The sequence below is a fragment of the Lepidochelys kempii genome, chromosome 25, assembly GCF_965140285.1.
Source record: "Lepidochelys kempii isolate rLepKem1 chromosome 25, rLepKem1.hap1, whole genome shotgun sequence".
Lineage (NCBI taxonomy): Eukaryota > Metazoa > Chordata > Testudines > Cheloniidae > Lepidochelys > Lepidochelys kempii.
Genome location: NC_136404.1, coordinates 8,144,605 through 8,159,112, shown reverse-complemented (window position 1 = coordinate 8,159,112; position 14,508 = coordinate 8,144,605). Strand labels below are relative to the sequence as shown.

General features: G+C 45.7%; 1 protein-coding gene across 5 annotated transcripts in view; it reads left to right on the top strand.

Moving 5' to 3' along the window:
- REXO1 (RNA exonuclease 1 homolog) overlaps positions 1–14,508 on the top strand; it is a 78,792-nt gene that overhangs the window by 49,459 nt on the left and 14,825 nt on the right. For 4 of the 5 annotated variants that reach the window (XM_073324144.2, XM_073324143.2, XM_073324145.2 and 1 more), the window contains 4 exons: positions 460–573; positions 3,276–3,413; positions 6,579–6,692; positions 8,885–8,958. In XM_073324144.2, coding sequence (XP_073180245.1) covers positions 460–573; positions 3,276–3,413; positions 6,579–6,692; positions 8,885–8,958 — 440 coding nt within the window. Of the gene's footprint in view, positions 1–459; positions 574–3,275; positions 3,414–4,090; positions 4,132–6,578; positions 6,693–8,884; positions 8,959–14,508 lie in introns of all 5 variants that reach the window. The other variant, XR_012156185.1, reaches the window with a different exon arrangement.

The window sequence follows — 14,508 nt, the reverse complement described above, 5'->3', positions numbered from 1 at the left end:
AGGCCATGGTTCCCATGGCTGAAATAAAGCCTGCAGCGTGGCCGCAATGTCCCCGGAATGCGAACAAGATTGTGCTCTCCTATCGCACAGGATTGAGTGGTATAGAGAGGCGAGCGTGCGGCTGCTGGGATTATACTATAGAATTGTACAGACATCCTGGCTGCCCCTGGGAAACCCACAGTAGGCTGACAGTACAGGCAGCAGGTTTCCTGTGACAGATACTCCAACCAACCGGCCAGCCCTGAAAGCACCAAACAAATTCTAGCTCCTGAAGTAGAGAGAAATTCCAAGAGAGTAAATCGAACCATCCTTTTTCCAGCAACCCAGCCTGTCAGTACCCAAGCTTCCCACTGTGTGTCGTGCCCCAAACCCCCAGAATGAAGATTCTACTGTCGAAAGGTGGCAGCTGTGGATTTGATCCTTTATTGTTCCTGTTTCTCTTCTCCCCTCTCACGGCAGAGACCAGTAACAGGAAGGTGGTGTCCCACGAAGCTGTGCTAGGAGGGAAACTTGCAGCTAAGACGAGCTTTACGCTAAACCAGTCAGGGAACTTGCGGGCGGAGGACTTGACAGGTAAGTCCCTTTTTGTCTAGCTCCATATCTTGCAAGTCAGAGGTGTGAGTATCACAGAGCTGGAATAGGGGAGAGCAGCATCTTGCTGATCCATGAGGCAACGTGATCATCGTCAGGTCAAAGCTTTGCATGTTATCACTCACTGAACGGTGCAAAACCTATACTGGGTGCTGAAGTCTATATAAGAGCTGCAGGCTCATTCACTCCAGTGGCATGTTTGGCATCCACCCTGGCCCTTGAGGAAAAAGGAGTTGACCTCTGGCTGATGTGCACTCAAGCTGCCCTCCCTCTTCTGGGCCGTACCTTTGTGGCGAGTTCATTGATCCTGCCCATAGGGCTTTGATTTTAACATTAACAGGCGGTCAGAAAACTTGCCTGATGTGTTTGGATTTGCAGATGCCTTTTGGATGCTCCATATCACTGACTTGCCATTTTCAGCACTGGGGGTTGCTTTTGCCTTCCTGCCCCAGAAGGTGTGCTTTGCGTGTGGTTATTTTGGGTCCATCACCGTAAGGGGAGATTGTCTGTGTTCAGTGTTAATATGTCTCCATATGTTCTGTAGGGACTCTCTTTCCAATGGTTTGTCAACATTGTACTAAAAGATTCAATTGTATACAAAGGATTGTGCCACCAGCACATTGTTGGGTCGCATTGGCTGTGCACAGAGATGTGCGGTAGACAGGCTGTTGGGGAGATCAGAGAAGAGCCACAAAAACTACTAAGGGGCTGGAGGGATTGACATATGAGGAAAGCTTAAATGGATCTGTGTAGCTCAGGTAAGCAACAGAGTGTCCTTGTTGCCAAGAAGGATAACAGCATACTGGGCTGCATTAGCAGGAGCATTGCCAGCACGTCGAGGGATGTGATTATTCCCCTCTGTTCGGCACTGGTGAGGCCACATCTGGAGTATTGCGTCCAGTTTTGGGCCCCCAACTACAGAAGGGATGTGGACAAATTGGAGAGAGTCCAGCAGAGGGCAACAAAAATGATCAGGGGGCTGGGGCACATGACTTATGAGGAGAGGCTGAGGGAACTGGGATTATTTAGTCTGCAGAAGAGAAGAGTGAGGGGAGATTTGATAGCAGCCTTCAACTACCTGAAAGGGGGTTCCAAAGAGACTGGAGCTCGGCTGTTCTCAGTGGTGGCAGATGACAGAACAAGGAGCAGTGGTCTCAAGTTGCAGTGGGGGAGGTCTAGGTTGGCTATTAGGAAACACTATTTCACTAGGAGGGTGGTGAAGCACTGGAATGGGTTACCTAGGAAGGTGGTAGAATCTCCATCCTTAGAGGTTTTTAAGGCCTGGCTTCACAAAGCCCTGGCTGGGGTGACTAATTATGGTTGGTCCTGCTCTGAGCAGGGGGTTGGACTAGATGACCTCCTGAGGTCTCTTCCAACCATAATCTTCTATGATCCTATGAACATCAAAAGGAAACCCACCAGTCTTCAAGTATTTGAAGAGTATGAACACAAAGCCTAGAGGGGAGTTACTGAGTGTGGTACAAGGAATTATAACTAGGCATAATGGAATGAAATTAACAAAAAGAAAACCTAAGCTGAATATAAGGGAAAAAATCCTGAGAGCAAGATCTTAGATGGCTGTGGGTAGTCTCCCAAGGGATGTGGTAGAAGGCATGTTGCTTGGCACACTTAACCATATAATGGTGAAAACATTTTAAAGATTGAAATAATGTATCAAGCTCCCAAGTGTACAGTCTAGCCCAGGGGTGGGCAAACTTTTTGGCTTGAGGGCCACATTGGGGTTCCAAAACTGTATGGAGGGCTGAGTAGGGAAGACTGTGCCTCCCCAAACCCTAACCCTATCTGCCCCCTCCCACTTCCCACCCCCTGACTGCCCCACTCAGAACCCCCGACCCATCCAACCCCCTCTACTCCTTGTCCCCTGACTGCCCCCTCCTGGGACCCCCTGCTCCTAACTGCCCCCCCCCAGGACCCCACCCCCTATCCAATCCCCCTCTCTAAAGCCCTTTTCAGAATGCGGCCCTGGGAACATGGGCGGAGGACTCAAGAGGAGCAGGGGCAGCCAGAGAGAAGTGGCGGTTTCCCCTTCAAAGCGCCGCTTCTCTCTGGCCGGCTATGCGGCTGACTGGTACTCCTCCTGAGTCCTCCGCCTGCGTTCGCTGCGCTCCCGCCACCTGCACCGCCCGCCTGCTCCCTGAGCCTGCAGGTGAGCCTCCTTTCCTGCTCTCCCCTGGCCCCGCAGTGCAGCCCCCTTCTGCGCTGGTGACGCGGTGCGCTGAGGCTGCTGGGGAGGGGGAACAGCATGGGAGGGGCCGGGGGCTAGCCTCCCCAGCCAGGAGCTCTGGGGCCAGGCAGAACGGTCCCGCGGGCCGTAGTTTGCCCACCTCTGCTCTAGCCACTGAGATGTTCTGAAGTCTGACCTTTCAGAGGAATTCCATTTTGGAATGCCTTAACAGTTCTGAGTCAAAATTTTGAGACATAGGTGCCTAAAATTAGTTGCTGAACAACTCTACAAATCAGGTCCTGTATGTGCCCAGTGTTGCCTTGGAGTCTATTTTCCTTGACTTAGAATTGCTTAAATACTGAACAGAAGATGTAGAAGCAAGTTTGAGACAGTGGGACTCTCTGTGTGAGATGTGGTGAGTAGCACGGTGGCTGCGTAGAAGATGATTGGTATTCCTGTTGCTTCGTGTTGCGACATCAGCATTTCCTTTGGTACCTAGGAGCTGCTTTGCACAGAAGACTGAAGGAGTATCTCCTGACGGACGAGCAGTTGAAGGAAAATGGTTACCCAATGCCACATCCAGAGAAAGCCGGCCGTGCTGTCGTTTTCACTGTGGAAGAGAAGAAAACAACTGACTGTAAGCTCCGCTAGCTATTGTGGCCAGCAAGGCTTGTTAGCCAAAGTACCGCCTGTACGCCCCATGCCGCCTGCAGCCACCCTCGCAGGTGCAGCCTGAGGTCACTGCAGATCCCAGCATGTGGTCATTCACTTCCATCAGGATAGAGCTTTGAATGCTGGGACCCAGCGTTTTTGCAGGCTGCCCCTTCATACTGAAGATGAGGCTGGCTGCAAATGACTATCTTTCTGATGAACCAGAGGTTCCTAAGGTTTCATGGCCTCGAGAACCATTTTCACTACAGGGCATATGTCTTTTGGCCTCACCGCAGCCTTCTATGCCTTGTATGGTGGTTCTAGCTGTTGTCAGCGGCAAGAATCTTTTGGTATCCCTTCCTGAGCCAGCTGACTCTCACGTCCGCAGAGGAAATGGCCAGGATTGCAGTCACTTGTTCCCTGCTGCGTCGTGGAGCACGACTGGGTTATAAACCTCAAAAAAAAAAAAAAAAAAAAAGTGTGTGAGCTCCTCAGAGGCGAGCGTATGTAGGTGTCTGATTCGACATCCAGCTTTGGCTGGTGTTCTGTCAATCCTCAGGGCAGCAAAGGCTCTGTGCTTTTGGGAACAAGTATCTAGACCTCTGCATTAGGGTGGAGCACATTGTAACTGAGTTCCCACTTGTCCTTCCTCTCGTCCCGCAGGTCCCCTGAACTGCCTATCTACTTCACGCTCTCCAGAAATAGTGAGCATCTCTGCTTGGAATTCAGACTATCCCAGGGCTAGCAGGCCGTCCCTGAGGAAGGCAAATGACAAAATTGTTTCACAAAGAGCCTTTCATGGAGCTGCCTTACGGGTTTCCATGCGGGCACTAAAAACTAAGTTCATGTCCAAGGGAATTGAGGGAGACCTAGGACTGAAGCTCCCATGAACTGCTATGGTGGTTTAATAAACAGCAGGAGGTGCCTGATTGGGTCCCCAATAGCACTGCAGCATGATTGAGAATAGTGCCAATTCTGCCACTTGGGGGTGCCACTACACATAATTTTAAAGGCCCTTTAATAAGCAGTGGATCTGATTTTCTGAAAAATGGTGTTCATTCAGAGGAATTAAGCTTCCTCTTTTTAAACTAAGAGGAGACCAGAGTCCTATAGATTGAGTAAAATGTCAGGCCAAAGTGAAAAATATAAATGCATTATCAGAATTTATAAGTGCAAAAAAGGGACTTGAGGAATCTTGTTCAGTGGAGTCAGTCATTTGGTTATGGAGGGATAGCTGGCTAAAGCATGTTAAGTGTTCATCCATTTAACACCTTGCATCCACTTTTGTGCTGTGAATACTGTTGCATCCTGCATTGAAGTTATCTGGCTTTAATGCTATCAGGAACTGTATTTGTTAAATGCTTTATCTTCTGAGCTAACCAATCACCTACCCTCACATAGTCCAGAGTTCATAGTACCTAGTGTGTCTCTGCAGCTTCTTGCAGGTGTATTGGGAACTTTGGTTTTGATGCTGTCAGTAACTTAAGCCATTAGAAACATACATCATTATGTTGTTACAACCTATTGAGTGAAAATATAAAGTAGATAAGAAGGACACAAAGGCTGTACAGACCTGTTAGCTAAAATGATATGGTGCTTTTGGGAAAATTGTTCAGACTAGAGTGCAAGGAATTGTTGTATTGAGGTTAGAGGTCCTGCTATCAACTTTTTGGTTTTGGAATCTCCCTTGTAGTCTTTTAATAGTGAACAATGTAGAAAGCACAACAGAAAATCACCCAGCACTTTGTTTTGGGGCATTCTTCCTTTCAGGTGATGCACAAAACTGATTTTTTATCACTTGTGGTCATTAACGATCCTATGGTACATTTTTGGAACGAGCAGGGGTAGTATTCCAGGGATTTGGGCCGAGTTCCAAATGGTAAAATTCACGTTGTACTTATCCTAAATACCTTGAAAAGTTCTATTCTGGTGTTCGTTTGTGGTGTGCTGTTAGTGTCATGTTTGACCCCAGAGGGAGCTGCATTTCCCTATGCCTGCAAAAGTGTTACCGCATTTTTAGTAGGAAATGCAACAGTTAAGACTGTGTTCCAGTTTCGATTCTAAACCTTTTCTCTCCTCTGCACCCTTTTTAGTTGTTTTTAACTTTTTCAAGTTCCTCTTGAGCTGAAATTTACAATACTTAGTCTCAGTCCAAGATTAATTTCTTTTTTTATAAGTTTGACCCCCTCTGGACTGATGAGACCAGGGTGGGAGAATTACTCATTTTTCCCTGTATATTCTAATTGGAGACTTTGTGCTTTCAAACACCTGTTACTTAGAAGATTCAAACAAGGCTTGTTTTACAGTTTGCTATGAGGAAAGAATGCAAGCTGAGTTTGAAGAAAATTGGTTCAATATTTATAAAGTTTTAGGAACTTCAGAATCATGATGTTCACATGTGCTGTTAATACCTTTCTCCATCTTTGTGCTATGCAGTTTCTAAAGTGGCTTGGAGTGTTTGGCACATGCTTTGGTTTTGAGTGCCCATAAATGCTCATGGCCATCTGAACACAGGCCATGGTACTAAAACGACATTTTTCAGGTTTACATTTTTTCTTTTTTGTGAAATCAGGGAAATTAAATGCAAAACCTAAACATTAATGCAGCGTTAAGGTTGAAAATTCCAGCATGCAAGATTCAGGAAAATCAGCTAACGTTTCAACGGCAAAGTTGGCTTAGCCATGTTGTACGTGTGTGTGTGTGTGTGTATATATATATATAAAATATATTTTCCCTCTCACCCTGTATTTCCGTGTTCAGGATATTTCCTAAGTTATTGTGGTTGTATAGCTATCTCAGAATACACAGGATGTGTGTGTACTAGGCCAGAACTGAGAGTGCAAAACAATTAACAAACATTAAGCCGCATTAACATCTCTAAGTTGGTACGTAAGTGGCACTATACCCATTTTATAAATGGGCAAACTGAGCTCTAGAGACTGAATTTCACAAGGTCACCTCCTGAGTCTTTGATGGGGCATATGAATTCTGGCAGCCTCATTCCCAGTTGTCCCTGCTCTAAACACTAGGCAAAACTGTCTCCTGTTTCTTTTTGACATTGGAAATAGTAACAAGTTTAACTTACTGATTGCCCTGGTTAAACTGGCTGAAATGTAGACTTTCCAGTGAGCTAACTGCCCTTGTTTTAAAGCTTCATGCAGGGTTTGCTGCCGCTGTGGTACTGAATACATGGTCTCCGCATCTGGAAACTGCATTCGCAAAGAGGAGTGTCTCCATCACTGGGGAAGGCTACGCAAGCAGCGAGGTAAGGTCTCTTTGATGAAGGTGTCAGCAAAACATTAGCTGTACTTTGCCATTTAACATCTGACCTGTTGTTAAACTTGAATCCAAAAGCCAATTTGTTTTTGTGCTTTGTCATTTTTTTGTTTCCTGTGGGTTTCACCAAAGTTGTGCACTGTAGCTGGAAATTGTCAGTATGTAATTTTGCCACTTGGTGGCGCGACACTTTACAAAAGAGTGGACTTGGCAAAACACGATGTTAGCAGGTGGTGGTGTGATCCATGAAATGTAACGTTGCAGCTGTAGCAAAGATTTAATTTAAAGAACTACTTCTTCCACTCAGCACTGATAGGGCTTCAGCTGGAGTACTGCGTCCAGTTCTGGGCACCACACTTTGGCAAAGATGTGGACAAATTAGAGAAAGTCCAGAGGAGACCAAGAACAGTGATTAAAGGTCTAGAAATCATGACCTATGAGGAAAGATTGAAAAAATTGGGTTTGATTAGTCCGGAGAAGAGAAACCTATGGAGGGACTTGATTAACAGTCTTCAAGTATGTAAAAGGTTGTTATAAAGAGGAGGGTGATGAATTGTTTTTCTTCGCCACCAGTGTGGTTAAATTGCAGCAAGGAAGATTTAGGTTGGACATTAGGAAAAACTTCTTAACTGTCAGGGTAGTTAAACACCAGAACAAATTTCCACAAACTCCCTAGGTATCATTGGAGGTTTTTAAGAACCAGTTTGACAAACATCTGTTTGGAAAGGTGTAGATAATACTTAATCATGGCTCAGTGCAGGGGACTGGACTTGATGACCTCTCAAGGTCCTTTCCAGTCCTACATTTCTATGATTTTGTATTGCCCTATGGTAATTCTCTCCCCTCCCCCACCTCCCTAGATCTTATATCTTCCTTTATTAAACCCATTGTCCTTTTAGGATAATGTCTTGTGGGCTTTCAAAATAGGTCAGGCCAACTCTAAACATGATTATAATTTATTTGGAGTCAGTGCAAAGGCATGTACTGTACTGGTGGGGGCAGAGCTGACTCACTCTATCAACAAGCTGATCATTATTGTGCATGGGGTACTGCCTTTAAGCTAGTTTCCTTTCTAGAAGGCAGGTGAGGGGCAGTGTATGGCAGAAGGATGCACTAGCCAGGTCTAGAGATAAAACTATCTCCAGAATGAGTAACTGTCGGAAGGAGAACCGATGGGTGGAAGTAAGACCTATTAAGAAATAATGCTGGTCCCCGATGGATTAATTGTATCTATTGAACCAGTCTTATTGTTAGGTTTCAGAGTAACAGCCGTGTTAGTCTGTATTCGCAAAAAGAAAAGGAGTGCTTGTGGCACCTTAGAGACGAACCAATTTATTTGAACATGAGCTTTCGTGAGCTACAGCTCACTTCATCGGCTGCATCGGATGAAGTGAGCTGTAGCTCATGAAAGCTTATACTCAAATAAATTGGTTCGTCTCTAAGGTGCCACAAGTCCTCCTTTCCTTTTAGTCTTATTATTGTTACAGTAGCTTCTTGAGGCCCCAGTCACGGTCCTTGTTTATAAGGTGCTGTGTGAACAATACAGAGTAGTGGTCACTGCCCCAAAGAGCACAGTGTTTTCAATTGACTTCTTTCCCAGAGAGAGGCCTTCCTAATTTGAATCTTTGCCGTAGCTTTCAAAATATACCTTTGCACACAGAATCTTCATCATTCATACCTCTGTTTCTCAAGCCTGTTTTCTAACCAGATCCCCAACAAAGCTGGCACCCTCTTGGTGAACTTGGTTCGGATTGACTGGGAGGGGAAGATTTGACCCCTCTAGGTTTGGGGACTTTACTCCTCAATCTTTTCCTTTCACTGCTCTAGAAATTTTAGCAAGTGATCCTGAAAGCATTGCGTTGTGTCTACACAGCAGCTGGGAGGCCTAATGCCCAGCTCAGGTAGACATGAACACTCTAGTTCGGCTCCAGTCGTGCCTCATAGTAGCAGCGTGGCCACGGCAGCGCCTCGGGGTAGACATCCCAGCGCGTGCCCAGGGACTCAGGTGGATTGTACTTAGGTGGCTACCCTTAACTGCCGTCCGTGCCCCTGTGGCCACACCTTTCTTTTTAGGCACTAGCTCAAGCAGATCTAGCACATGTCTGCCAAGTAGATGTACCCTTTAGCAGACAAGGTTCCTTGCTGTCTCTGATGTCTGACCCTTGTCTCTTGCCATTTCAGTGCCGGGGGGCTGGGAAACACACTATAGCTGCTGTTCAGGAGCTGTGGGTTCACCGGGATGCCAGGTGGCCAAAGTAAGTTGTGCTTTTTTTTCCTCTCCATGACCCTGATGATTTGTCGCTTACTGTCTTGTGTGTGCTTTCAAAAGACTCACCAGCTTCTTTGTGGAAAGCGATTATGTATTCCACGCTCTCCGCGATTATGTATTCCACGCTCTCCGCGATTATGTATTCCACGCTCTCCGCGATTATGTATTCCCACGCTCTCCGCGATTATGTATTCCCACGCTCTCCGCGATTATGTATTCCCACGCTCTCCGCGATTTATGTATTCCCACGCTCTCCGCGATTTATGTATTCCCACGCTCTCCGCGATTTATGTATTCCCACGCTCTCCGCGATTTATGTATTCCCACGCTCTCCGCGATTTATGTATTCCCACGCTCTCCGCGATTTATGTATTCCCACGCTCTCCGCGATTTATGTATTCCCACGCTCTCCGCGATTTATGTATTCCCACGCTCTCCGCGATTTATGTATTCCCACGCTCTCCGCGATTTATGTATTCCCACGCTCTCCGCGATTTATGTATTCCCACGCTCTCCGCGATTAAGAGGTTGGAAATGTTCTTTAAGAGAATCATGTGGCAAGGGAGGGGTTTCTGCCTGGAATTTGACTGAATGATTCCAGGCAAACCCCCAGGCATGACATCCTCAGGGAGTCCAGACCTGGTCTGCTTTTAGGGTGTGTTAGAGCTCTAGTGAAAGGGAGGCTGAGAAGGTTGGTGCCCTCAAACTACAAGTACGGTCACTGCTATTACTGATGCTTGGAAACAACTAGGTGGCACAAAGCAGCCTAGACAGAACTAATGTCTCTCACACAGCTTTTCGCTTGGCGTTCCCTTCCTCCCACGCTTATAAAAGCCGCTCTTGTTTTGTGCGTGGGGAGTATGGGGTTTCTGCCCTCTACAGGGCACCTTCCTTACCCTGGTTTGTTCTGTCCTCCTCCATACCAGTGCTCAACACTTTCCCCCTCTCTGGGAAAATACTGGATGGGAGAGTGCTTTTGGAACCCATAAATGCTGCTCAGATCTTGGGGGCACAGTAACCGAAAGTGATTCTAGCACCTGAAATCCAAGTGGGTAAGAAACCAGCTCAGGAATCAAGCTCTGGTCTCTTGCTCCAGAGAGCAGAGCATTGCTCCCAAATGCTTAGTTTGTAAAAGGTGCCTCTCTTTCTATGTGCAACTTATAACTGGAATCCTACCCCTGGCATAGGACAAGTCTTGGGAATGAATGACTGTCTAAAGCGAGCACCCCTGTCCCATCAGCTCCTCCTGTTGGGTCTGCTGAGCTGTTTCTCAATCACATGCTTCACTGGCTTCTCTGTACTCTCTTGTTGCTAGATATTTTCTTTCCAGACAAAGAAACGTGGTCTAGAACAAAGCAAGAAGGAACACAGAAGGGGCTTATCGAGTTCTGTTGGGCCCCAAATTTAATCAACTTCAAAATGTCTGATATGCCCCATGTCTTTAAAAATCTGTAGCAATAGACCTCATTTTCTCCCGCCCTGTTTTTGAGGCCCTTGGCTGGCCCTGCAGCAATGATAAAGTAATGACTGGAGAGCTCTGTGCATCCTGTTAACCTGATACTAGTGCTTGCAAAGGAGAAACAAACAAAAGGCAGCCATAGTTGATGCCATGAAGTACGAGGGCAGCTGTAAAACTCAACGTTTTGCAAAACAGAAAAGGCTTCAGGGGTGTGTACTGTACAGAATTATCCTGCCCCGGCCCTCAGGGCACAGACTAAATTTACTAGGCTTTTGTTCTCTCTCATTTTTTATTACTCAAATAGTAGAAAAGAAACAATGGTTTTTAATAATCAGTTATATCTGACAGTGATCTAAGGAAAAATACAGTGGGGGGAAGTCAGAAGACATTGACAAGACGTTATAGAAACGTGACTTCTCTGAAGGCTTCTGTACTGCTGTTTGAGGCCACCTGAAGCCATAAAACTTCACAGCCTTTCAAGAAATATTCAATCACCTTAGTAGCCTCTTATTCCATGAAGCCTGCTGCAGGGCTTTCTGGGGTTGAGGCATCCTCCTGCAACCGCCATCGCCTGGTTGCTGCTGTTCTATTGCTACACAACAATCCTCTCTTTTCTGTTTTCCAATCAAACTGGGTGAGTTTTCACAGCATCCCTTGACGACAGAGCCAATATCAGTAACCCCAAGCATGTGTGTGATGAGGGAAAGTAGAATGTGCGTGTTTGGAAGGAGAGGGAAGTGAGCTCTTCTCAGCAGCTCCGAAGGCAGGCATTGTAAGCAACAAATAGCTGTGGCCAAGGCGCTATATAAGTGAATGCGATATTTGGCTGTTCTTCTCCCAGTGAAATTTCTACATCTTTTCCTGCCAAACATACTTGAGATGCACAGGCCTTGAGCTGCATTGCAATTAGCAAACCTAACAGCAGATGGCAGATTGTAGCTGCACAGATGACTTTAGCTTTTCTATAAATGTGCATCTGGAACTGCTGTACTTCACAGTAACTGCTGAGGGCTGGTTCTCCTCACCATCTAAAAACTGCAGGTAAGAGAGCATGGGTCAGTAAACTCCCAGATGGTGTGGGGAAAAGACCGTTAGACAGCCATTAGCTGTCAGTGGTCCCAGCAAATCTGTTAGGTTATTTTACTGACCCCAGTTATATTACAGCCATAGTTGAGGGAGAGAAAACCCACTTGATATCCAATGACTAGTCTTTGTAATTATCTGCATCCTCCCATTTCTTAGCAAAATAAACCTGATATGTGTGCACAGATGCAGTGCTGGCAGGTCTGGCCGTTGACTGCATGGAAATGGTCAAGCTACACAGGAATAGTGTTGGCTTTGAAGAAACCGATATAGAGGAGAAATTTTGGCAATGTGGGGCTGCTGTACAGTCACTGATGCACAGCTGCATAGTTCATTCCCATTTGTGCAGTTTCCTACATGTGAGCACATCTGATTTGCAGTAATCACCTGTTTATGCAAACATGTAACTCTCTCTGCTTTTATTGGGTACCTCTTAAACATCTGCTTTGATTAACCTACTGCCTTTGGATCTCTTCATCTCTGCAGCCACCTTGACTTCTAATCTCTCTGTGCACAGTCACCAAACCTAGTGCCAGATGTAATTTAATTCCTCATGGGACAACGAGGAGCTGGAGACAAGTGAGGTGTGTTGTTGTATGGAGGAGATGAGGTACTAAGGCAGCCATGTTGGTTGTGGGCATGTAGCTGGAGAGTTGAGGGTGGTAGCCAGGCAGAGCCTAGTGAACTATAGAAGCCAACTGAGAATAGAAAGAACATAGATTAGATTTTCCGGGACGCAGTAGAAAGGTCCCACCCCCAGTCTGACAGCCTCTGTGCTGTTGAAGAGGATGAAAGGGAAAGAGAACATCCAACTGGAGCAGAGGGAAACGATCCCATAGTTGGGACCATGCTTCCAGATGATGTCATGGTATCCTTTCGCACGGAGTATACCTCTCCGGGGGAGGGAACTCCAGTTATTAGGAAGAGACAGGTAATAGTTATATGGGATTTGATCATTAGAAACATAAATAGCTGGGTTTGCAATGATCGGGAGAACCGCTCGGTGACTTGCCTGCCTGGGGCGAAGGTTGCAGATCTTTCGAGACATCTAGATTTATGTGTACTGCTGGGGCGGAGCCAGTGGTCGGGGTACATGTAGGTACTAATGACATAGGGAAGGATAGGAGAGAGGTCCTGGAGGCCAAATTTAGGCTGCTAGGTCAGAGTTTGAAGTCCAGGACTTCCATGGTAGCATTTTCTGAAATGCTTCCAGTTCCACGCGCAGGGCCACTTAGACAGACAGAACTGCAGGGTCTCAGTGCGTGGATGAGACAACGGTGTAGGGAGGAGGGGTTTAGATTGATTAGGAACTGGGGAAACTTTTGGGAAAGGGGGAGCCTCTATAGGAAGGCTGGGCTCCACCTAACCCAAAATGGAACCAGATTGCTGGCACTTAAAATTGAAAAAGGTCATAGAGCAGTTTTTAAGCTAAGGGCTGGGGGAAAGCCAACAGGAAAAGCACATGGCTTGGACAGATACATCCCTTAGGGGAGGATCTATTAATGGTGATTGTGTATGTCCTAGTAAGGAGGAGAGGATGGAAGATGATAAAATATAGGTAGGATCTGATGAGAAACAGTCAAATGAAAGAGGCCCATTCAATTGCATCATGTAATGACAGACAGCTAAAAAGTGACAAGTTTTTAAAGTGCTTATATACAAATGCTAGAAGTCTAAATAAGATGAGTAAACTAGAGTGCCTCATATTAAATGAGGATATTGATATGATAGGCATTACAGAAACTTGTGGAAAGAGGATAATCAACGGGACACAGTAATACCAGGGCACAAAATATATCGGAAGGACAGAACAGGTCGTACTGGTGGGGGAGTGGCACTATATGTGAAAGAAAGCTTAGAATCAAATGAAGTAAAAATCTTAAATGAACCAAACGGTACCATTGAATCCCTATGGATAGTAATTCCATGCTCTAATAATAAGAATATAGCAATAGGGATATATTACAGACCACCTGACCAGGATGGTGATAGTGACTGTGAAATGCTCAGGGAGATTAGAGAGGCTATAAAAATAAAACACTCCATAATAATGCGGGATTTCATCTGTCCCCATATTGATTGGGTACATATCTGATATTTCTGATCACCTCAGGACAGGATGCAGAGATAGTTTCTTGACACCTTAAATGACTGCTTCTTGGAGCAGCTAGTCCTGGAATGCATATGAGGAAAGGCAATTCTTGATTTAGTCCTAAGTACAGCACAGGATCTGGTCCAAGAGGTGAATATAGCTGGACGACTTGGTAATAGTGACCATAATATAATTAAAGTTAACATTTCTGTGGCTGGGAAAACACCACAGCAGCCCAACACTGTAGCATTTAATTTTAGAAAGGGGGACAGTACAAAAATGAGGAAGTCAGTTAAACAGAAATTAAAAGGTACAGCGCCAAAAGTGAAATCCCTGCAAGCTGCATGGAAACTTTTTAAAGACGCCATAATAGAGGCTCAACTTAAATGTAGACCCCAAATTAAAACACATGATAAGAGAACTAAAAAAGTGCCACTGTGGCTAAACAACAAAGTAAAAGAAGCAGCGAGAGACAAAAAGGCATCCTTTAAAAAGTGGAAGTTAAATCCCAGTGAGGAAAATAGAAAGGAGCATAAACTCTGGCAAACAAAGTGTTAAAATGTAATGAGGAGACCAAAAAAGAATTTGAAGAGCAGCCGGCCAAAGACTCAAAGTAGTAGCAACATTTTTTGTAAGTCCGTCGGAAGCAGGAAGTCGCTAAACAACCCGCGGGGTCATTGGATGGTCGAGATGCTAAAGGAGCGCTCAAGGACGATAAGGGCGTTGCGGAGAAACTAAATGAATTCTTTGCATCGGTCTTCACGGCTGAGGATGTGAGGGAGATTCCCAAACCTGAGTCATTCTTTTTAGGTGACAAATCAGAGGAACTGTTGCAGATTGAGGTGTGATGAGAGGAGGTTTGGGAACAAATTGATAAACTAAACAGTAAGAAGTCACCAGGA